Source organism: Heterodontus francisci, chromosome 9 (genome assembly GCF_036365525.1).
Source record: "Heterodontus francisci isolate sHetFra1 chromosome 9, sHetFra1.hap1, whole genome shotgun sequence".
Lineage (NCBI taxonomy): Eukaryota > Metazoa > Chordata > Chondrichthyes > Heterodontiformes > Heterodontidae > Heterodontus > Heterodontus francisci.
In genome coordinates, this window is record NC_090379.1 from 68478299 (window position 1) to 68502085 (window position 23787).

The 23787-nt window shown below is 42.3% G+C and overlaps 1 protein-coding gene across 3 annotated transcripts in view; it reads left to right on the plus strand.

The window, feature by feature from the left end:
• mia2 (MIA SH3 domain ER export factor 2) overlaps positions 1–23787 on the plus strand; it is a 64283-nt gene that overhangs the window by 2152 nt on the left and 38344 nt on the right. The window contains exons 2-7 of one of the 3 annotated variants that reach the window (XM_068039265.1): positions 1029–1217; positions 2433–2566; positions 4587–4673; positions 7437–11838; positions 13480–13884; positions 13980–14083. In XM_068039265.1, coding sequence (XP_067895366.1) covers positions 1103–1217; positions 2433–2566; positions 4587–4673; positions 7437–11838; positions 13480–13884; positions 13980–14083 — 5247 coding nt within the window. In that variant the 5' untranslated portion in view covers positions 1029–1102. Of the gene's footprint in view, positions 1–870; positions 1218–2432; positions 2567–4586; positions 4674–7436; positions 11839–13479; positions 13885–13979; positions 14084–23787 lie in introns of those variants that run through there. The other 2 variants (XM_068039266.1, XM_068039264.1) reach the window with 2 other exon arrangements.

Genomic DNA, 23787 nt, shown 5'->3' on the forward strand with positions numbered 1-23787 from the left:
TGAAAGAGAACACTGGAAATTCAGTGAAGGACCATTGACGATCTTTGTGAGAATGTTGTCCTGCAAAGTCAGTTTTTGACGTAGTCCGTTCTTTGAAAACAAACGATTGTTTAATGACTGAATTAGTGTTATTTTCCGTCATAATCGCCATCGTATTAAACTTGTTATAGTTTAGTTTTAGTTTAGTTTAGAGATACAGCACTGAAACAGGCCCTTTGGCCCACCGAGTCTGTGCTGACCATCAACCACCCATTTATACTAATCCTCCACTAATCCCATATTCCTACCACATCCTCACCTGTTCCTATATTCCCCGACCACCTACCTATACTAGGGGCAATTTATAATGGCCAATTTACCTATCAACCTGCAAGTCTTTTGGCTGTGGGAGGAAACCGGAGCACCCGGAGGAAACCCACGCAGACACAGGGAGAACTTGCAAACTCCACACAGGCAGTACCCAGAATTGAACCCGGGTCGTTGGAGCTGTGAGGCTGCGGTGCTAACCATTGCGCCACTGTGCCGCCCTATCCATATTCATAATCAGTGATCTGCGCACAGTTTCTGTCAGATTTGCAAATATTGCTGTAAAAATGAAAAGAGCTAGTCATATAAAGCTCCGAATCTGTAACAATTCTTACCATTTTGTAGCCTACAAGGGAACAAAATCCAATAATTTAATCACAGGAATGATGGAGGTAAATGAAGATCAGAATAAATCAATAACTTTGACTGTGATTTGTATAATGATTGTTAAATCTAACCTAAGTACCTTGAAGTTGTTGAAATGGACAAATCACAAGGTATGTTTCTGATTACAAATACTCCCCATACGTTCGAGGTTTGCTGATTTACCTGACCGATACAGTTTTTAGAGTTAATCATTAAGCTCTTTACTGTGACCCACAGTCCACGGACACGTTGCGGTTTTCTTTACAAATAAAGACTGTAGCTTGTTGAAGGACAACGGGGGCATTGCCTTTTTGGGGAAACTGGTTGGCTGTAGAATGAAGTTTTCTTTTTCTTAGTTCCAATGCTGTGGAGGCCATTTCGACTTCTTAGTGCCCAAGTTCTGGAAAGTAGATTGGAAAGGTAGTCCAACATGGCGCAAGCTGCAGAATTCAACATTTTACTTTTGCTACTTCTACAATTGATTCCAAGACACATGGGTTCAAAAATATCTGACCTGAAAATGTGTGGAGATCCTGAATGTGAAAGTAAGTGACTTTCGACATAAACTGTTGATGTTAACCAATGGAGTACATCTAGTTTCAAAGATTAAATAGAGATTCGGAAGGCCACTTGACAAATTTTAGCACATCTAGCAATTCCACGAGTTGATTGTTGTTTATGTGATGAACTTCCTAATATCAGTCTTAAATTTGCCTTTTTCTGATTTGAGCCTGTGTTCCCTTGCCCTATTCTCATTGTTTTGAAGTTGATCTATCTTCTCTGCTATTTATATATCTCTGTATGATTACCTCTTTGCTGTCGCCTTTCAAGGTTGAAAAGTCTAAGATTCTCCAGTACTTCAATCCCCTGATGCTAGAATCAGCCTCATATATTTTCCCTGCATTATGCTCCGTGCTTGAATTTCTGCCATGACCAACGTGGATGAACTTCCTTGAATCTCTCTCAATGTTGGGGTGGGGGAGGGTGGAATTTCATTGGAGCTTCTCTCGCAGCGTTACTGTAATTTAGGCTGAAATCCTGCTTGCACATGTAAATGCAGTTTCCACTGAAGTTACGGCAGTAGAGAGAGAAAAGCTCAAGGAAATTTACTATCAATGTGGAGTTTGACTAGAATTTCAGCTCGACTTCCTCCTATTTTGGCTTTAGAGTTCGGCATCCTATTGACTAGACACGTAAATCTTTCCCATAGCCCAAGCTTTCTTTCAGTTTAGGCTTGGCTGTTATGGCACTACTTATGAAGGATTTATGTCACCCTCTTTCTCTTTCTATATCCAGTACTTTGTATTCATATTCCTCTGTGAAATGCTTTGGGACATTTTTTTATTTTTAAACTATCTATATAAATGCAGGTTGTTGTAATAAGTTTAATCGACTATTCTTCCATCCACTTATATATTTTGTCTAAATTACTTTGTATTTCCTAAACTACTAGATTCAAATATCCTTTCTAGTTTTGTATGGCCAGATGTACTGCCAACTCACATTGGTTACTTTGTGTAACCATTTTATTATAAAATTCCTTAGGTTAAGATAGGTGCTCTTCAGTGAATTATGAATTCATAAAGCATGTACCAGGACAAGTTTCCTTAACTAACAATTTGTATTGTAAAAAATTAACAATTTAAACAGTGTGTACCTTTTAGATAATACTAAAAGAACAAACTATTTATGATTTATTGAGGGAATTATTTTGTCTATTTTTTACTTTTTGATCCAATCTGCTCTTGGTGTTTATACAGGGTACCTGAGTAGAGTAAAAGCTACAATGGACTACACAGGACGTGATTGTAGATTCCTTACTTTCAAGTCTGGAGACTCCATATTTGTTTATTTTATGTTGACTGGGAAAAGAGATGATTTATGGGCTGGAAGTGTAAGTATTGAATTCTGTGATGCATTGTTTTGTTTCAAAATATATTCTCGTGTTCCATTTTTGTGGATTAACAATCTTTGCATTTGTTTCATTATGCTCCCACATCCTCAAGTCATTTTTCTTTCTTGATTGTCCTATTGATAAATGCATGCAGTGCATCACTTCATGGCCTCACCCCTTCCTCTCTAACCTCCTCCAAAACAACAACAACATTTATCTAGCACCTTTAATGTGGTGTAACCTCCCAGCAATTCTCAGAAGCATAATCTGACAAAATTGACACCGAGCCAAAGAAGGAAATATTAGGATGGGGTACTAAAAGGTTTGGCCAAAGAGGTAGGTTTAAAGGAGGGAGAGGTGGAGAGGCAGAGAGGTTTAGGGAGGGAAATCCGTGGCTGAAGGCATGGCTGCCCATGGTGGTGTGAAGGGAGTGCTGAATGCACAAGAGGCCAGAGTCGGAGAAAAGCAAAGTTTATAGAGCTGGAGAAAGTTACAAAGATAGGGAGGGGTGAGGTTATGTAATGATTTTAACAGACGAATGAGAAGTTTAAACTCAAGGCATTGGTGGAACAGGAGCCAATGTAGGTCAACGATCACAGGGGTAATGGGTGAATGGGATTTAATGCAGGTAAGAATATGGGCAGCAACAGCAGAGTTCTGGATACGCTCAATATGGAGGGTGGAAATGGGAGGCAGTCTACAGCCTCCGTTCCTCTGACTTTGGTCTGTTGTGCAATCGCTTTCTTCCCTTGACGGCCATTCCTTCAGACACATACCCCTACGCTCTGGAATCTCTCCCTAAAAGCCCTCTATGTCTGAAGCTCCATCCTCTTCAAGATCCTCCATAAAACGACCACTTTGGCAAAAGTTTTGGTCACCCCTCCTTTTAGCTCCCTCTTTGCTCAGCCTCTTTTCTGACTACATCTGTCCCTGGGATATTTTCTAAGTCACACCTTCACCTCAATCTTTGATTCTCTTGTCCTCAGTGAAACTCTTACTTTCTCCCACCCCAGTCAATTCCCCAAGGTATGGCCCCCATTTTCACTCCCTTAAAGCCAAGGGACTCAGATCTCAGATCTGAACATTTATAGCTCACACTGGTTTAGCCCTTCATTACCAGATCTGGTTGAACCACATCAAACATTATTGGGCTCTGCTTTCCTCTGCCAAAACTGCTCACTATTCCACAGGATCATTCTGGAATGCAAAGATAACCCCTGGCTTCTTGTCACCACTACTAATCATTTCCTTAAAGCCCTTTCTCAGACTCCCTCAACCCTTACCTTTTTGCATCCTCATGTTAAAATCCCTCCTGTGCTTCCCTATCTATGTAAGCTCCTCCAGCCCTCCAAGAACTCTGCATTTCTCCAACCTTGGCCACTTGTGCTTCACATACTTCATTCGCCCCACCGTTGGTGACTGTGCCTTCGGCCAGCAAAACTATGAGCTCTCAAATTCCCTCCCTGAACCTCACCATCTCTCCATCACTCTGTCCTCCTTTAAGATGTTCCTTAATACCTATCTCTTTGACCAAGCTTTCAATCACCTGTCCTAATATCTTCTTTGACTCATTGTCAATTTTTATTTGATCATGTTCATCTGAAGCAATGTAGAATATTTTACTACATTAAAGGCATTATATAAATGCAAGTTGTTTTTATTAAACAACATGAACCTGATAGAAGTCCTTCTTGCTGTTACTTACCAATTCAGTGGACTTAAATAATACCCAGGTGAATTTTAATTCTTACGTAGGTCAGATTTTAAAAAAAATTGTACTGCTTTGTTTATACAATGTTTTCAGTAACTAGAAATGTGTTGCTGAGCATTAACTGAATTTGGTAAGTATGAGCCTAAACTACAGTACATGTCACACAATGGGACAATAGATGTATGACCATCTCTACTGTGTGATTATTTTTGGTCACCAATAGAGTGCACACACAAAATGCTGCTTTTCCAATATGCAGACCTTTATGATGCTCCTAAGCTAATTTGTAATGACTTTGTTCTATTTTAGATAGGAAAACAATTTGGGTATTTTCCGAAAGATGCAGTTAAAGTTGAAGATGTCTTAGTATCAACCGTAATAGAACTGCCAACCAAGGTAACTTATGAATTGATGTTCTTAAATGTAACTTCATGTTTGATCATATTCAATTCAGGGGGAAGGTGGCATAGTGGTAATATTACTGGACTAATAATCCAGAGGCCTAGACTAATGCTCCAGAGACATAAGGCTGGAGTTTACCATAGGTAGACGGGACTTCGCCACTGACCTAAAAGTTGGTGGCGAACCCACTTCCACCTAGCCCAGGACTCCAACCCGTATTTTACGGGTCCCCGGGCTTTAATTGTCCCGAGGCGGGACTTCTACCTGCTTGAGGGAGTAAGTTCCACCTCAGTGAGCTGCCAGACAAACACCGGGAGCAGTGGCCACTGCTGGGACTGCAGCCCAGTTGATGACATGGAGCCAGGGGTGAAGGTAAGTTGGACATGCCTCACCAGGGGGATCGGTCGTGCCCTGGTGAGGGTAATCATTTGGGGGGGGGTGCGTCTTGGATCCCGGGGGTGAGTTGGAGGTGGGGGCGGCCCTCAATCAGGCACCCTGTGCCTGACTGCCATGGCACCGCCCCCGGCACATGGAAAGGCTGGCATCTATCGCTGGTCAGCGTTTCACGTCACCTGTACGCCCGCTTGCCATGGGTAAAATACCCGTGGAGGCATGTTAAGTAGCCACTTAAGGGCCTCGATTGGCCTGGGGCGGGCAGGCGGTTCCCCCCCCCCGCCCCACCAGCCCCGCGGACTGCAGTAAAGTTGGCCGGAGGCGAAAGCAGGGCGGGAAGGTCTCCCGGAGCCTCCCGCTCAATTTTACACCACCCCATCCACCCCCACGCCACGATCCGACCTGCTGGGGCGGCGTAAAATTCAGCCCATAAGTTCAAAACCCACCATAGCAGCTGGGGGAATTTAAATTCAATTAATTGATTAATCTGGAATAAAATGCTAGGCTCATTAATAATAATAATCATGAAACTACTGGATTTTCATTTAAAAATCCATCTAATGTCCTTCAGAGGTGGAAATCTGCAACCCTTCCCTCGTCTGGCCGACATGTGACTCCAGACCCACAGCAACAGCCCTCTGAAATGGCCTATCCAGCCACTCAGTTGTATCAAACCACTACAGAAAAAAGCACTGTGGGTGTACCTATACCACATGGATTTGAGCAGTTCATGAAGGTGTCTCACCACCATCTTCCCAAGGGCAACTAGGGATGGAAAATAAGTGCTGGCCTTGCCAGTGATGCTCACGTTCCAAGAATGAATAAAAGAAAAAATTTTCATGACAATAATCTGTTACAAAGAATCAAAAAAAGGCAATTTTTAGTTCCACCCAAATAACTTTTAATTGTGGTAGAATATGGTTTAGTGTGGAGAAGAAATATTTGAGAGTTATTAAAGTAACCTTGGTTGTCTATTTTGGAATGCAAAACTAAAAGAATATGCTACATAAGGAGGCTACAAAGTGATATAGATAGGTTAAGTGAGTGGGCAAAGATCTGGCAAATGGAGTATGATGTGGGAAAATGTGAAATTGTCCATTTTGACAGGAAGAATAAAAAAGTATATTATCTAAATGCTGAGAGATTGCAGAGCTCTGAGATGCAGAGGGATCCGGGTGTCCTAGAGCATGAATCGCAAAAGGTTTGTATGCAGGTACAGCAAGGAATTAGGAAAGCTAATAGACTGTTATAATTTATTGTGAGAGGAATTGAATACAAAAGTAGGGAAGTTATACTTCAGTTATACAGGGCATCGATGAGACCACATATGGAGTACTGTGTACAGTATTGATCTCCTTATTTAAGGAAGGATGTAAATGCATTGGAAGCAGTTCAAAGAAGGATTACTAGACTCATACCTGGAATGGGCAGGTTGTCTTGTAAGGAAAGGTTGGGCAGGCTAGGTTTGTATCTGCTGGAATTTAGAAGATTAAGAGGCAACTTGATTGAAATATATAAAATTCTGAGGGGTCTTGACAGGGTGGATGTGGAAAGGATGTTTCCCCTTGTGGGAGAATCTAGAACTAGGGGTCACTGTTTAAAAATAAGGGGTTGCCCTTTTAAGATAGAGATTAGGAGAATTTTTCTCTCTCACAGGGTTGTGAGTCTTTAGAACTCTCTTCCTCAAAAGGCAGTGGAAGTAGAGTCCTTGAATATTTTTAAAGCAGAGGTACTTAGATTTTTGATAAGCAAGGGGGTGAAATGTTATTGGGGGTAGGTGGAAATGTGGAGTTAAGGTTGCAATCAGATCATCCATGATCTTATTGAATGGCGGAGCAGGCTCAAAGGGCCGAGTGGCCTACTGCTCCTAATTCGTATGTTCGTAATTCTGAGCACTTAACCCTGAAACTGATGGCAGGACAGGGAAGTAGCAGGCTCCCTGGGCAAAACTCATTTACATTTTTCAGTGGACACTGAAACAAACACTAATATCGCAGAAATAGAAATACATTTATTTCTTATCAGATCTAGCTTTTTATTGTAATAGTAATCCTCACAATACAAACATACGATTTTTCCTATTTTATATCAGTTTTCATTTTTAATTTTTTAATCCAATCTATATTTGTAGTATTATTCAGAATATTCCTTCTCAAAATAAATTCTTCAAATTAGAATTTCTTAAACGTCCAACTTCAGCACATATTTTCCATCCTTTACCTTTACCTCAGATGTACTTATTCCACTGTCAGTCCATACCTCCAAATTAAAACAATCTACACGCAAAAAGTACAGAATAACAAAAAGTTAACTATAGATCCTAAATCAGAAATGTAAACTTAACACTGTGAATGTTTCTTTCAGGAAAGTGATTTCCTTTGCCTTGATGGAAGTGATTATTACATTGAAAGTGAAGAAAGTGATTCAGTTAGTGATGAATATGGAGAACATTCATTTTCAAAGCCAGAAGAAATAAAGGCCTCATTAGGACATGCATCTAAGCCTAACAAATACAACCAGGATTACAAAGGTAATTCTGCTAAAGATGAACCCATGGACCATTTAATTAATCTTTATAAACAGCAGTTTCAAAGAACACGTCATACTACAGATGATGCTGAGTTAGAGATGAATTCTGGTAAAGAACAATTTCAACAAAGTCTAGCAACTGATGAGATTGCGCAAATAAATGAGTTTCTTTCACCAGCTGATCACCTGAACCAATTAAGTGAAGAAAGTGTCTCCAAACATACAGATAATGAATTCAACTTAGCCACAGGTCCTGAATCTCTATACAGTGAACATATTGGTAAAAAAGATGAACATGCAGGGCAGGAAATCAGTGAAGACACTGCTATTGAATCTGAAAGTAATGAAGAATCTAAATTTGTGCAAGAGGAATCTAATTGGATTGGATCTAGAATTAGCAGGTGGTTTGGTTTGGAAAGTAATCAGGATAAAAAGGTTGTGGAACCTACTGACCAGTCTTTACAGCTAAATTCCTTTAAAAGTCGAAAGATCGCATTAGACTATGGTGAGTACACTGCAATGTCTGAAGTGATTGAAAATCAAAATAATGATGTGCATTATAAGCACAAAGAAAACCTTGGTTCTGAAAAGTCAGGCTGGATTGGAGGTTTGTCAAAATTGTTAAACTTCATCAGTGATTCACCAAAAGATGTTTTATCCACCAATGATGATAAAAAAGATAAGCATGAAAATGTAAAATCCTATTCTGTTGATGACTCAACAGACCCAAGTAAAACTATGGTAACTAAGTTGGAAAACAAAATGTCTGAGCTTTCAGTTGGCATATCCGAAGAAACAGAAAACGTTGGGGAAGCGAATGCAATGGATAATGATGAGTCAAAAATATGGTGGTTTCATTTTAATAAATTAAGTGACACATTCAGATTTGGTGAAAACAGTGGAGATCAGACTTCCAGGACATCAGAAGAAACACAAAACATTGGTGGCGATAATAAAGATTATACAAGAGACACAGATGGATCAAAATCGCGATGGTATCACTTTGGTTTAAGTGAGATATTAGGTTTTGGTCAAAGCAATGAAGATCAGGCTTCTTCCTTGCCAGAAGAAGTCAAAGAAAATATTGATGAAACGAAAGAAAATACACTGGATAATGATAGGTCAAAATCCCAATGGTTTCATTTTGGTTTAAGTGATATATTAATGTTTGGTCAAACCAATGAAGATCATTTGGCTTCTGATCCACTAGAAGAAACAAAGAAAAGCACCATTAAAGATAATGAAAACACAATGAACAGTGAGTCGGGAGAAAGTTCTCCCATACTTGTAATGAACCAGGCTCCAAGGGAAGAAGATGTATTGATTGTTGATTCATTAATAAATGAAGAAACAAGCCAGTCACCAGAACTGAGTCTATTTACAACAGAGAATGATATTAGTTGCCAGTCTGAAGGCTTGCAACAGTCTGCAAAGGAAAATAGGGAAATGAAAAGTGAAAACACACAGTCAGTATTTTCCATAAATGGTTTAAAAAACAGTTTTGGTTTTGATGGCATGACATCAAAGTTAGAAGATGGTCGGGAATTAAAAGCCCAAAATTTACAAGAGCAAACTTTAATGCCAGTTTCAAAATTCATGGGCCATAATAAGCCTTTGACTCAGGAAAATCTCCATGAAGAACAAAATTTGCAAGAACATTTAAAATTTACTTCAGAAATTAAACAACCTAGTTCAGGTTACACGAGATCTGTGACACATGAAAGTCTACATATTGAAGAAAAATTGCATGGCGAACAGGAAGTTTTGCACAACCAGGATCTAATCTCATCAGTGCAACAATTTAGCATCATGAGTAAAGATGAACCTTTAGTACAAGAAAATTTGTACGAGGAAGAACAACATTTAACATCGGATTCTGAATTGACACCTGCTAGAGATCCAAATTCAGAAACTACACTTCTTACAGTAGCAAACACTGCAGAACTTCCAGCACGGGACAAATTACAAGCTGAAGAAAGTTTACAACATAATTTAGTATCCAGATTGGAATCAGAACAGCTTATTTCAAATGCTACTGATTCTATGCCACTGAATTCCTTACAGAATAAAGAAAAGTTTTCACAAGAGCACCTAGTAATAAAATCAGACCTCCAACAAATTAGTATTACAGATAATGATCAATTGCCAGAGGAAAAATTGCACCATGAGCAACAAATATCACAACAGCAACATGTTACATCAACCATGGAATTTGAACAGCTTGACATTTCAGATGATAGGCTTTTATCCCAGACACAAACTTATAATGAACAGCAAAACTTTAATTCTGAATTTCATGAACTTACTACTTCTGGTCAAGTTATCCATTCTTCACAGGATGGATTGGGGAACAAAGAAGCCATCACACAAGGACAATATTTAACATCAGCAAAGCAGCAAATTTTAGATCATTACAATCCTTTTTCAAAGAAGGATAAAGAAGAAGTTGTAGAGGAAATGTATCTGTCAAGTTTGAAAGATGAACAGATCAAAGTTACAAATACTGATGATCCTTCATTACAGAAGCAACTGTGTGATGAAACCCAGAGAGTACAGACCCTGCAGCCTCCCTCAGATCATACTAGGGATCTGTTACAGGAAAAATTATACAGTGACAGAAATGCCTTGCAACAAGCCCTAATATTAGACTCTGAATCCAATCAGCTTACTTCGGATCCTAGTGAAGCCAAATTACAGGAATGCTTACATGGAGAAGAACATGTTTTCAAAGAATGTCTGCTCTTACAAGAATCTAATCAGGCTGCTCCAGATGCTGATAAATCTTTTTCACTGGAAAAGCATGATGGAAAAGACTTGCAAGAACACCAAGCAACTTATAGTTCTGAATCTAACTGGCTTGCTGTCTCAGATCATAGTAATCATGCTTTGTCTGAAAAATTGCATGTCGAAGAAGAAATTCTCCAGGCAACTGTTTTGACACTTCTACAGTCTGAGCAACATACTGGTTCAGATAAAGATAAACTTCTGTTAAAGGAAAAAATGAATGAGAAGGACAGTGACTTACAGAAACAATGTATAACATCAGATTTAGCATCAAAACTGCTTACAATAACAGACAACACTGAATCCGTACTGCAGGACAATCTGAAAGACAAAGAAGAAACTTTATCAGATCCTTTATCAAGTTCACAATCTGAAGAGCTCACTGTTTCAAACGATGGCAAAACCTTGACTCAAGAAAACTCTTTCTTTCAAGATAAAAACTTAGAAAAAGTTAAAGAGGTAATTTTAGAATCAGAAAAACAATCTGTTGCTTTAGGCAGCACAGAGGATTTGTCACAGGAAGAAACAATTGTAACCAAAGTCAGTATCAACACCATAAATACTGAAAAAAGAAACAAGATACATAGATCCATGGAACCTGAATCTCTGGTAGAACTTGTGAATTCACTGCTTTCTGAGAATATGAATCTTACTGGAGTGCATTTTGTTGGAGATGAAGATACTGATACTAAAATTGAACCACAGCAGGTTGTCAAAGAAACAAGAAATAAAATGAATGACAATTATAGAGAGACTAATAACATAAATTTATGGAAAGATGAAGCACAGAGTAATTCTGAAAAGCTAACAGTGACCTCCACTCATAAAGGCCAAGACACAAGCCAGTTAAGCACAGAAGTTAAGGCTGGTCCAGATGCTGCCACTGAAAATATAGATGAAGATACTTCTAAAAGTACAGAAAATAAACATGAAACAGGAGATGTTGCTGATAAAGAAATGCCAAAAGCAAGAGATATTGAATCCAATGACCACCAAATTGGCAATTTCTCATTCTGGGGAATAGGGCCCCTTTTAGACGAAGAGAAAAACCAGTTTGAGAAGCTCAGAGTAAAAGATACATCATTTGACAGTACAAACTTTTACAGTAATCTTAAATTCTTGAGAAAGCACATGAGTATAGCCCATCTGCAGTATTTGGAAAGATGCTTTGAAAAAGCCAAGCTCTTATGGTTGGAAGAAACTCTTGAACATTTAGAGAATGAGAATAGTAGCAATGGTTTTAATAACATTCTCCAAAAAGTAATCACTTTTGAAGAGAGTTTCTGGCAAAACAAAGACTTCAGATGTGACAAGAATGATGCAAACATTGAATATAGAAATATTGAAAGAAAACATACTGAAGATACAGAGATGTTTCAAAAAGTACAAGATATTCTAACTGCTATCAAAATGAAATGCACCTCAAATGTCTCTGGTTCAAGCACCATCAAAGGTATTGGATACTGAGTTAATGGGAGTAATACATGTTCCAACATATATGTGTGTATTTTTAAAGAACAAGAACACCCACTTTTTATAATGTATATTTAGTTTATATTTTTGCACATTCCACTTGTGCAATGATAGCATTGTGAAATGAACCCCTTCTCACTTTGTTCACAGTGTCAGCATCAACTCCAGATCAGGTATAACACAACCACTTACAGTGCTCCAACAATGTGCCTTAAGCACAGTATCAGAAGACCTCCCTTACTACAACAGTGACTTTTTTTTTCCAGTTTTCCAAATCAGGTGTTCTTGTATCTTCTCTGAGTAATTCACTTGCCAATTCACTCCTGTAGATCAACAAGCAACAAGAGCTGGGTTGCACACCATTGTCACCAGTTCAAGCACCATACCCTATTTCAGGTACTGACTTTGGATTTAATGTGATTTCTTTTTACTTCAATCCTCTCCCCTCCTAAGCTGGTGACTCTTGCTGGTATGGTTCCATTGGTACCACCGACCATTCTTGATGTGTGAGCTCAAATTGTGAGTGAAGACAGGCTAGTTGACCATGGAAGTGATCACAGCTAAGTCTAATCCTGTTCTCACACAACATCCAGCACATTGGTTCTGTTTACAACATAAGCAATGATCAAGAACAGGAAACTTGGAAAATTTTTCCCCAGCCTCGCGCAGAGACTTGAAGAAAATGCCCCCATTGCCTGCTCAACAAAGATCAACCAACAGCACAGTCTAGCAATTGGATCTGAGACTTTCATTTTTAAGGCTCAGTAACACTACCGGACACTTACCTATTGAGTTTGGGAGAAGCTAATGACTTACTGTAATCCAAGCCAATATGAAAATATTTGGTATTTTAATTATTCAGGAAATCCAAATTTAAATAACATTATATTCAATAGAAGGTACTGGTCTGGCATGGTGTCATGGCACTGGAGCAGTGACGTGCAGTGGTGTAACACAGGTCTGATTTTAAACTGCATGAGTACTCAGTGTTGCCATGTTTCTGTAGAGAGGTCGAAAGGACAATTGCTTCCCCTTTTGGGATAGACGATAAGTCAGAGATGGCATTGCCCAGGCCACTCTGATGCCTGATTTGGAGTGGCATTGGTAGAAATCCAGTAGAGGGCCTTGCTTGATCTCTCATCACAGAGGTGATAACTGGCTTGGAGTCACCTCGAGGAGAGAAAACTCAAAGTATAGAAGATATGTAGTCTTCAGAAGAAAATAGAAATGGAAATAGTATATTAGCATAAGAATTAAGTCTTCATGAATCAACATAACAGTAAATTTTGAAGGGTAGATTTTATGGTTTCATGTTCCTTACAATGATGGATGCCCTACCATTTTTTCCTGTATTGATGTTACAATGCATCTACTGGAACTGTATGTTTTCTTTGTTGTTCACCTCAAAATTTCTATCCAAAAACAATGTTTATCTTTAATTCACCACATCAGTATCAGAATGTATTATGCACTACAGGATTAACTGTGTTGATACTTTCTCTGCTGTTTTTTGCTATCAATCTTCAGGCCCTCAAAATCAGGTTGAGCATCCAAAAGCCTATATCATTACATCACTGCAGATAATTGGAGACAACAAACATTTTAATTCTTTATTTTGCAGGTGCTTTCAGTTCAGGAGACACTTCAGAGGCTGGTCTTACAAACAATGAACAAAGTTCAGAAATCTTTGGTAAGAATGGTCAAATGAGCAAAGATGTGCAGGAGCAGAAGGGGACCCAAGACATTATTTCAGAAGTAACAGAGCACCAAATACTGGAAATGCCTACCTTAAACCTGTCAGATAAAATGCCTGATTTAGAGAAAGCAACTATCAAAGCTGTGGAGGAAAGTATATTAGGAAATCAATTACAGAGGGAGGCACATGATATAAACAACAAGAAAACAAGTTACCTCAAGACAGAAGAGAAAGTAATATCCTCAACGTTAAATAAAGATTTTGATGAGGTTAATAAACAATCAGTAACTGCTGATTCAAGAGTTGAAGTTGCAACTGAAGATAATAATGGTAAGTATAAATGATGAAACCTGTTGGCGTGCATGGTTTTAGGTAAAGTCTAAAGCCTGTTTGAATTTTTTTGCTTTATTATTTATTCTGAACAGAATGTGAGATGAGTGTTAAGGAAATAGCTGCCCACAAAGTAGGCAACAGCTTTGACCTTGATTTACAAACCATCTGGACACTAGCTGATCATTTCATCAAAAATGTAAGTAACACTTTATATTGTAAAGTAGAAAAAGTTGGAGCTACACTTTCAATACTTCTGTTGCACATTGTTTTAGTCACATGAACACAATTTAATTTATCGAATGTTTGACTTATAGGACTTATAAACTTTTCTTCTTTTTGATCTTCTCTCCTTCCCTGTTTTAATTTATACTCGCATAAGTTCCATGGGTGCTAGTGACTCAATAACTCATTCAATTACTCATTTATCCCATCTGAGCCTTGATACTTGTTAACAGATTCTTCAGACTTTAACTCGAATGTAATCTGTTCTCATGACATGCATTCATTTCATGGCCCTTGTGATGGAATATTGTTCTATTTAAACCTGAGCTGAGCTTCCAACCCCATATTCATTCCATTACCAGGACCTCCACTTCCACTTCCAAAATATCGGCTTTCTCTGCCCCTGCATCAGCATATCTGTTGCTTAAATCCTCATCTGTGCCTTTAAACTTGATTATTTCAATGGTCTCTTGGCTAGCCTCCTATCTTCCACCTTCATAAACTTGAGTTCAGATAAAATTCTGCTGCCCATATCCTAACTTGTAACAAATCCCATTCACCAATCATTGACTCACAGTCCAAAAACGCTTCAATTCTAACCTTCTTCAGCCCTACAATCACCCTGAGATATCTGCGCTACACCAATTCTGGTCTCTTGTGCATCCTCGATTTTAATTGCTTCACATGTCTACTAATTTGTGGCTCATGTAGCTGTTGCTACATCTTTACAAACAGTATCCAAACTGCCCATGTTCTTTTCATGCTGACCTTACTGTTCAGTGTACCGAATAGGTGCTAGCCTTACCAACCTGCTTCCTGACCCGCTCACTCCACCCACTATTAACTCCTTGGATTTTGCCAGCAGATCAACAGTCACCGCTTGTATCTGCAGTTCCTCCAGATTATCCATTCACTCACAAGAAAGGTCTTTGTCTTCACCAACTTTATTGTGAACATCCTAGCTTTGAAATTTGGCTGACTGGTAGCGCCACTTTGTCCCTTATGAAAGCTTCCTTGTCTGGCTACACGTCCACCATCTTCTTTGGCCTCCTTGTCTCGAGAGGATGGGTAAGTGCTTGGAGGTGGTCAGTGGTTTGTGGAGCAGCGCCTCCACCACCACCCCGCCCAACCCGGCACCCTCTTCTCCTCTGTCGCTCCCCCCCCTCACCAGCACCCTCTTCTCCTCTGTCGCCCCCAGCACCCTCTTCTCCACCACCACCCCACCCAACCCGGCACCCTCTTCTTCTCCACCCATTCCCACCCACCGCACCGCGACACCTTCTCTCTCCCCCGCACCTGACACCCTCTCTGCCCCCCACCCCCACCTGACACACTCCATGCTCCCCCACGACCTGACACCTTCTCTGCCCCACCCCACCCACCTGACCCTCTCTCCCTTCCCTCCCCGACTCCCTCTCTCCCACCCCTCCTCAGCCTGACACCCTGTCTGTATCACACCCTCCTGCCATCCCGAGGCCTCTGGGACCGGAAGGTGAGGATGCAATGATGCCCTTTGACTCGGAGCAGATTCTGCGATTTAAAGATGGCGCTTAGCTCAATGCAATCGGCAGCGGCTCCGATCCCCGACTGACCTGAGAGGAAGAGACCGGGACACGGAGCAGTCCCCAGCCTCAGCCAGCCCGGGGTACGCGGTTAATCGCGACAAGCGGAAGAAGTGTGAGCCGCAGAGGATCAAACTAACCCGCGGTACAGTCAGTGTTAACCCGGGGATTACAGTAATATCACCCGGTACAGTCTGTGTCAGCCCGGGAATAACAGTTATATCACCCGGTACAGTCCGTGCCAGCCCAGAAATAACAGTTATATCACCCGGTACAGTCTGTGTCAGCCCGGGAATAACAGTTATATCACCCGGTACAGTCCGTGCCAGCCCAGAAATAACAGTTATATCACCCGGTACAGTCTGTGTCAGCCCGGGAATAACAGTTATATCACCCGGTACAGTCCGTGCCAGCCCAGAAATAACAGTTATATCACCCGGTACAGTCTGTGTCAGCCCGGGAATAACAGTTATATCACCCGGTACAGTCCGTGTCAGCCCGGTGATTACAGTAATATCACCCGGTACAGTCCGTGTCAGCCCAGAAATAACAGTTATATCACCCGGTACAGTCTGTGTCAGCCCGGGAATAACAGTTATATCACCCGGTACAGTCCGTGCCAGCCCAGAAATAACAGTTATATCACCCGGTACAGTCCGTGCCAGCCCAGAAATAACAGTTATATCACCCGGTACAGTCTGTGTCAGCCCGGGAATAACAGTTATATCACCCGGTACAGTCCGTGCCAGCCCAGAAATAACAGTTATATCACCCGGTACAGTCCGTGCCAGCCCAGAAATAACAGTTATATCACCCGGTACAGTCTGTGTCAGCCCGGGAATAACAGTTATATCACCCGGTACAGTCTGTGTCAGCCCGGGAATAACAGTTATATCACCCATACAGTCCGTGTCAGCCCGGGAATAACAGTTATATCACCCGGTACTGTCCGTGTCAGCCCGGGAATTACAGTAGTATCACCCGTACAGCCCGGGAATAACAGTTATATTACCCGGTACAGTCCGTGTCAGCCCGGGATTTACAGTAATATCACCCGGTACAGTCCGTGTCAGCCCGGGGATTACAGTAATATCACCCGGTATAGTCCGTGTCAGCCCGGGGATTACAGTAATATCACCCGGTACAGTGCGTGTCAGCCCGGGAATTACAGTAATATCACCCGGTACAGTCCGTGTCAGCCCGGGGATTACAGTAATATCACCCAGTACAGTCCGTGTCAGCCCGGGAATAACAGTTATATCACCCGGTACAGTCCGTGCCAGCCCAGAAATAACAGTTATATCACCCGGTACAGTCCGTGTCAGCCCGGGGATTACAGTAATATCACCCGGTACAGTCCGTGTCAGCCCGGGGATTACAGTTATATCACCCGGTACAGTCCATGTCAGCCCGGGAATTACAGTAATATCACCCGGTACAGTCCGTGTCAGCCCGGTGATTACAGTAATATCACCCGGTACAGTCCGTGTCAGCCCGGGGATTACAGTAATATCACCCGGTACAGTCCGTGTCAGCCCGGTGATTACAGCAATATCACCCGGTACAGTCCGTGTCAGCCCGGGAATTACAGTAATATCACCCGGTACAGTCCGTGTCAGCCCGGGAATTACAGTAATATCACCCGGTACAGTCCGTGTCAGCCCGGGAATAACAGTTATATCACCCGGTACAGTCCGTGTCAGCCCGGGGATTACAGTAATATCACCCGGTACAGTCCGTGTCAGCCCGGGGATTACAGTAATATCACCCGGTACAGTCCGTGTCAGCCCAGGAATTACAGCAATATCACCCGTACATTCCGTGTCAGCCCGGGAATTACAGTAATATCACCCGGTACAGTCCGTGTCAGCCCGGGAATAACAGTTATATCACCCGGTACAGTCCATGTCAGCCCAGGAATTACAGTAATATCACCTGGTACAGTCCGTGTCAGCCCGGGGATTACAGCAATATCACCCGGTACAGTCCGCGTCAGCCCGGGAATAACAGTTATATCACCCATACAGTCCGTGTCAGCCCGGGAATAACAGTTATATCACCCGGTACAGTCCGTGTCAGCCCGGGAATTACAGTAATATCACCCGGTACAGTCCGTGTCAGCCCGGGAATTACAGTAATATCACCCGGTACAGTCCGCGTCAGCCCGGGAATAACAGTTATATCACCCATACAGTCCGTGTCAGCCCGGGAATAACAGTTATATCACCCGGTACAGTCCGTGTCAGCCCGGGAATTACAGTAATATCACCCGGTACAGTCCGTGTCGGTCCGAGGATTACAGTTATATCACCCATACAGTCCGTGTCAGCCCGGGAATAACAGTTATATCACCCGGTACAGTCCGTGTCAGCCCGGGAATAACAGTTATATCACCCATACGGTCCGTGTCAGCCCGGGAATTACAGTAATATCACCCGTACAGTTCGTGTCAGCCCGGGAATTACAGTAGTATCACCCGTACAGCCCGGGAATGACAGTTATATCACCCATACAGTCCGTGTCAGCCCGGGAATAACAGTTATATCACCCGGTACAGTCCGTGTCAGCCCGGGGATTACAGTAATATCACCCGGTACAGTCCGTGTCAGCCCGGGAATAACAGTTATATCACCCATACAGTCCGTGTCAGCCCGGGAATAACAGTTATATCACCCGGTACAGTCCGTGTCAGCCCGGGAATTACAGTAATATCACCCGGTACAGTCCGTGTCGGTCCGAGGATTACAGTTATATCACCCATACAGTCCGTGTCAGCCCGGGAATAACAGTTATATCACCCGGTACAGTCCGTGTCAGCCCGGGAATAACAGTTATATCACCCATACGGTCCGTGTCAGCCCGGGAATTACAGTAATATCACCCGTACAGTTCGTGTCAGCCCGGGAATTACAGTAGTATCACCCGTACAGCCCGGGAATGACAGTTATATCACCCATACAGTCCGTGTCAGCCCGGGAATAACAGTTATATCACCCGGTACAGTCCGTGTCAGCCCGGGGATTACAGTAATATCACCCGGTACAGTCCGTGTCAGCCCGGGAATAACAGTTATATCACCCGGTACAGCCCGGGGATTACAGTAATATCACCCGGTACAGTCCGTGTCAGCCCGGGGATTACAGTAATATCACCCGGTACAGTCCGTGTCAGCCCAGGAATAACAGTTATATCACCCGATACAGTCCGTGTCAGCCCGGGAATTACAGTAATATCACCCGGTACAGTCCGTGTCAGCCCGGGAATATCAGTTATATCACCCGGTACAGTCCGTGTCAGCCCGGGAATAACAGTTATATCACTCAGTACAGTCCGTGTCAGCCCAGGGATTACAGTAATATCACCCGTACAGTCCGTGTCAGCCCGGGAATTACAGTAATATCACCCGGTACAGTCCGTGTCAACCCAGGAATTATAGTAATATCCTCCCAGATACAGTCAGTATTACCCAAGAATTACAGCTATGTCCCCCTGGTATAATCAGTATGCCCCAGTAATTACAGTAATATCACCCCACTACAGTCAGCGTTACCCTTGGGAATTACAGTAATATTCCCCGAGCTCGGTACAGTCAGCGTTACCCAAGGAATTGCTCTAATGTCCCCCATTGCAGTCAGTGTTACCCAATAATTACAGTAATATCTCCCCCAGACAGTTACTGTTACCCCAGGAATTACTGTAATGTCTCCCGTCACCCCGGGAATTACTGTAATGTCCCCCAGTACAGTCAGGGTTAGTCCAGGAATTACAGAATCATTACAGTGCAGAAGGAGGCTATTCTAGTCCATCATGTCATTGTTAGCCCGGGAATTACAGTACTGTTGCCTAGTACAGTCAGCATTACTCCAGGAATTACAGTTAAATGCCTCCCGGTACAGTCAGCATTACCCTGGGAACTACAGTAATAACCTTCAGTACAGTCAGCATTACTCCAGGAATTACAGTAATCTACGCCCTCAGCACAGTGAGTATTACCTTGGGAAATACAGTAATATTCCCCCCCCCCCGTGCTGTCCGTGTTACCCGGGTATTACAGTAATATCCACCTGCGACAGTCAGTGTTACCCCAGGAATTATAGTAATATCCCCTCATAAAGTCATTGTTCCCCTGGGAATTACAGTAATACCCCCGGTACAGTCAGTATTCCCCTGAGAATTACAGTAATATCCCCTGGTACTGTCAGTGTTACCCCGGGAATTATAGTAATATCTAGTCAGCTACAGTAGTGTTACCCCAGGAATTACAATAATGTTACCCCCAGGTACAGACAGCGTCACCCCAGGAATTGTAGTAATGTCCTCCAGGCACCGAGTGTGCCATCAGACACCTTCCCGCCTCCAGCCCATCCCCAAAGGGCCGGTAAAATTTAAGCCGATGTTTCCATGTGTGGCGGAAACCAGAATTAAGGGGTCATAAATTTAAGATTGTTACTAATTAATCCAAAGGTGAATTCAGGAAAAACTTTTTTACCCACAAGGGGCTAGCAAAGGAACTTATTATCAGAAGGAGTAGTTGAGGTGAAAAGTATTGATACATTTAAGGGGAAGCTAGACAAACATGAGGGAGAAAGGAATGAAAGGATATATTGATGGGGTTAGGAGGAGAGAAGGCTCAGTAATGTCTTCACAGTCTGACATACTAAGGATTAGCAAATCCTTTTATGCTGGGCTGTACGACATGAAGCCCATGGAAAGCACAGCCTCCCAGTCCTTCCTGTCATCTATCATGGAGGTCTTAGATGATAGCATGAGGGAGAGACTGGACAAACCGCTAACTCTGGACGAGCTGACAAAGGCTGTCAGGTCCTTCAAGATGAGTAAAACTCCCGGAAGCGACGGCTTACCGGTTGAGTTGTATTCAGCTCTGTGGGACTGGATCAGCCCAGACCTGCTGGAAGTATATGAGAGTATGCTTCTGGCTGGCAGCATGTCAGAATCCATGAGGAAAGGCATCATCGCCCTCATCTACAAGCGGAAGGGGGAGATGGCGGAAATTAGAAATTGGTGGCCCATCTCTCTGATTAATGTAGACTACAAGATTTTGTCAGTCCATTTTGCCAGTGGCAGGAAGGCTGGCAGACAGTCCACTCACCTGGAGCTCAACTGAGCTATTTAAGTGTATCAGCTGTGGCTCAGTTGGTAGCATTCTTGCCTCTGAGTCACAAGGTTCTGGGTTCAAGTCCCACACCAGAGCTTGAGCACAACAAGCAACACTGACATTCCAATGCCATACTTAGGGAATGCTGCACAGTTGGAGGTGCTGTCTTCTAGATGAGATATTAAATTGAAGCCCCATCTGCATGCTCTGGTGGATGTAAAAGATCCCATGGAGCTATTTTGAATAACAGCAGGGGAGTCCTGGCCAATATTTATCCCTCCACATCACAAGAACAGATTACCTGGCCATTATCACATTGCTGTTTGTGGGAGTTTGCTGTGGACATACTGGCTTTTGTGTTTCCTGCATTGCAACAGATACTACACTTCAAAAAAAAAGTACATAATTGGCTGCAAAGTGCTTTGAGATGTCTGGTGGTTGTGAATGGCGCTATATAAATGCAAGTCTTTTTTCCCACCTCTGCTGGCATTTTACTAGTGGGTGGGGGTGGTGGGCTGCCTGTCGCCACCTGGAGAGACCGCCAGATCAACCCCCGTTGGGCTCCGGTGGGCGGGGTGGGGGTGGCTCCTTTTCCGGCACTGTTTGGGCCATGGAGGGGCCCCCAGGTGTCGGTGGCGCTGCCTGTGTTTCAGCGATCCCCATCCGCAGTCCCCTTTGCCTGGACCTGTCAGACTGGCCCTGGTGCCCCCAGACCCCACTGACCTGACTTTGAGATCGCACAGCCATTGATGCAACTTCATCCTCCAGGTGCAGCCCCTGCTGTGACCACCGCTAGTGGTGGCACTGCTGAAGCTGCTGGCTGGCTGATTGGTCTGGCAGCTCTTGGGGGCGGCCCACCATCCTTAATAGCGACAGCAGCCCTGGTGGCAGTCGCTAAATTGGCTGCCACTGGCAAAATGCAGTTGTGGGTCCCGCTGCCTTCCAAAGCATTGTTGCCTGCCCCCAACACATACCTCCGCTTTCGGCTCTGGTGGCGGGGCCCCTGCTGCCTCCGCTAAATACAGCCCATCTTCCCTACACCTATCTTATCAAACCCTTTCATCATCTTAAAAATCTCTATCAGGTGCTCCCCTCCAGAGAAAAAAGCCCCAGCCTGTTCAGTCTTTCCTGATAGATATAACCTCTTAGTTGTGGTATCATCCTAGTCATTCCTTTTTTTTACAGCTTCTCTAGTGCCTGCATATCTTTTTTTAATAATTTGGAAACCAGGACTGTATACAGTACCCCAAGTATGTTCTAACTAAAGTTACATGCATGTTTAACAGAACTTCTCTGTTTTTCAATTCTGTCACTCTCGCAATGAACCCCAGTCATTTTTGTGTCCTTTTGTGCCCTATTTAAGCTGTGTTACTACTTTTAGTGATCCCTCTGCTCCTGTACTCCATTTGGACACTTATGTGGCCTCCTTATTCTTCCTACCAAAATGTACCACCTCACATTTATCTGTATTGAAGTTCATTTGCCAGAACAGACCCATTCTACAAGTTTATTTATGTCTTCATGTATTTTGTCTCGGTCCTCCTCTGTATTAACCACACACACAATTTGGTGTCATCTGCAAGTTTTTAAAATACACTTCCGATTCCCAAGTCGAAATCTATTATAAATGGTGAACAACTATGGTCCTAGGACTAAACCCTGTGGATCACCACCTCCCACCTTTTGCCAGTCTGCGTAACTTCCTTTAACCTTGGTAGTATATTCATACCCAAGTTCTGTTGGTAATATCAAGCCCTCTGGTATGATTGGTAATATTATCCCTGTTGATATTATCATCTCCACTGGTACTTTTCATTAAATGAACCTCTTTGGTACTGTTAGTAACATCATGTTCACTAGTGCTGTTCATGTTATTACTGCTCTTGTGAATATCATGCTGACTGATCCTGTTGGTAATATTTCCCCCTCTATAAAGTAGTATTTATCCCTGCTCTAGGTATTACCTAGTTGCAACTGTTGGTAGTATTGTCCTTACTCTGGATCCCATCTTTGCTGTTACTTTTATTAATATACTTGATTTGGCAATTACAGCTACTGTTACTGTTGGTAATATTACCTTCTCTGTTACTGTTGATAATATTACCACCCACTCTGGGTATTATTGCTGCTGATGCTGCATGTAGACTGGGTAAACCTAATGAACACTAATGCTGTGGAGGACGAGTTTCTGGAGTGTGTTAGGGATGGTTTTCTACAGCTGTATGTTGAGAAACCGACTAGAGAGCAGGCTATTTTAGATCAAGTATTATGTAATGAGAAAGGGTTAATTAATAATCTTGTTGGAAAAGAACGATAATATGACAGAATTTTACATTATGTTTGAAGGTGAGGTAGTTCAATCTGAAGCCAGGGTGTTAAATTTGAACAAAGAAAATTATGAAGGTATGAGGGGCAAATTGGCTGAGGTGGATTGGGAAAATACATAAAAGGTATGACAGTACATAGGCAATGGATAGTCTGTAAAGAATTATTACATAGTTTACAGCAACTATACATTCCTTCAAGGCACAAAAACTCCATAAGAAAAGGCAGTTAGCTGTGGCTAACAAAGGAAGTTAAGTATTGTAAAAGATTAAAAGTAAAGGCCTATAAAGTTGCCAGAAATAGTAGTAAACCTGAGGATTGGGAGGATTTTAGAATACAGCAAAGGAGGACCAAGAAACCAATAAAGAAAGGGAGAATAGAATATGAATGTAAGCTAGCAAAAAACATAAAAACGGACTGTAAAAGCTTCTATAGGTACGTAAAAAGAAAACGTTTGGCTCAGACAAATGTGGGTCCATTACAGGCAGAGTCAGGAGAATTTAGAGCGGGGAATAGAGAAATGACAGAGAAGCTAAATTATTACTTTGCATCTGTCTTCACTGAGGTAGATACAAGAAATCTCCCAGAATTTAGAGATCCAAGGGACTAGGGAGAATGAGGAATTGAAGGAAATTAATATTAGTAGGAAGATTGTATTGGAGAAATTAATGGGGT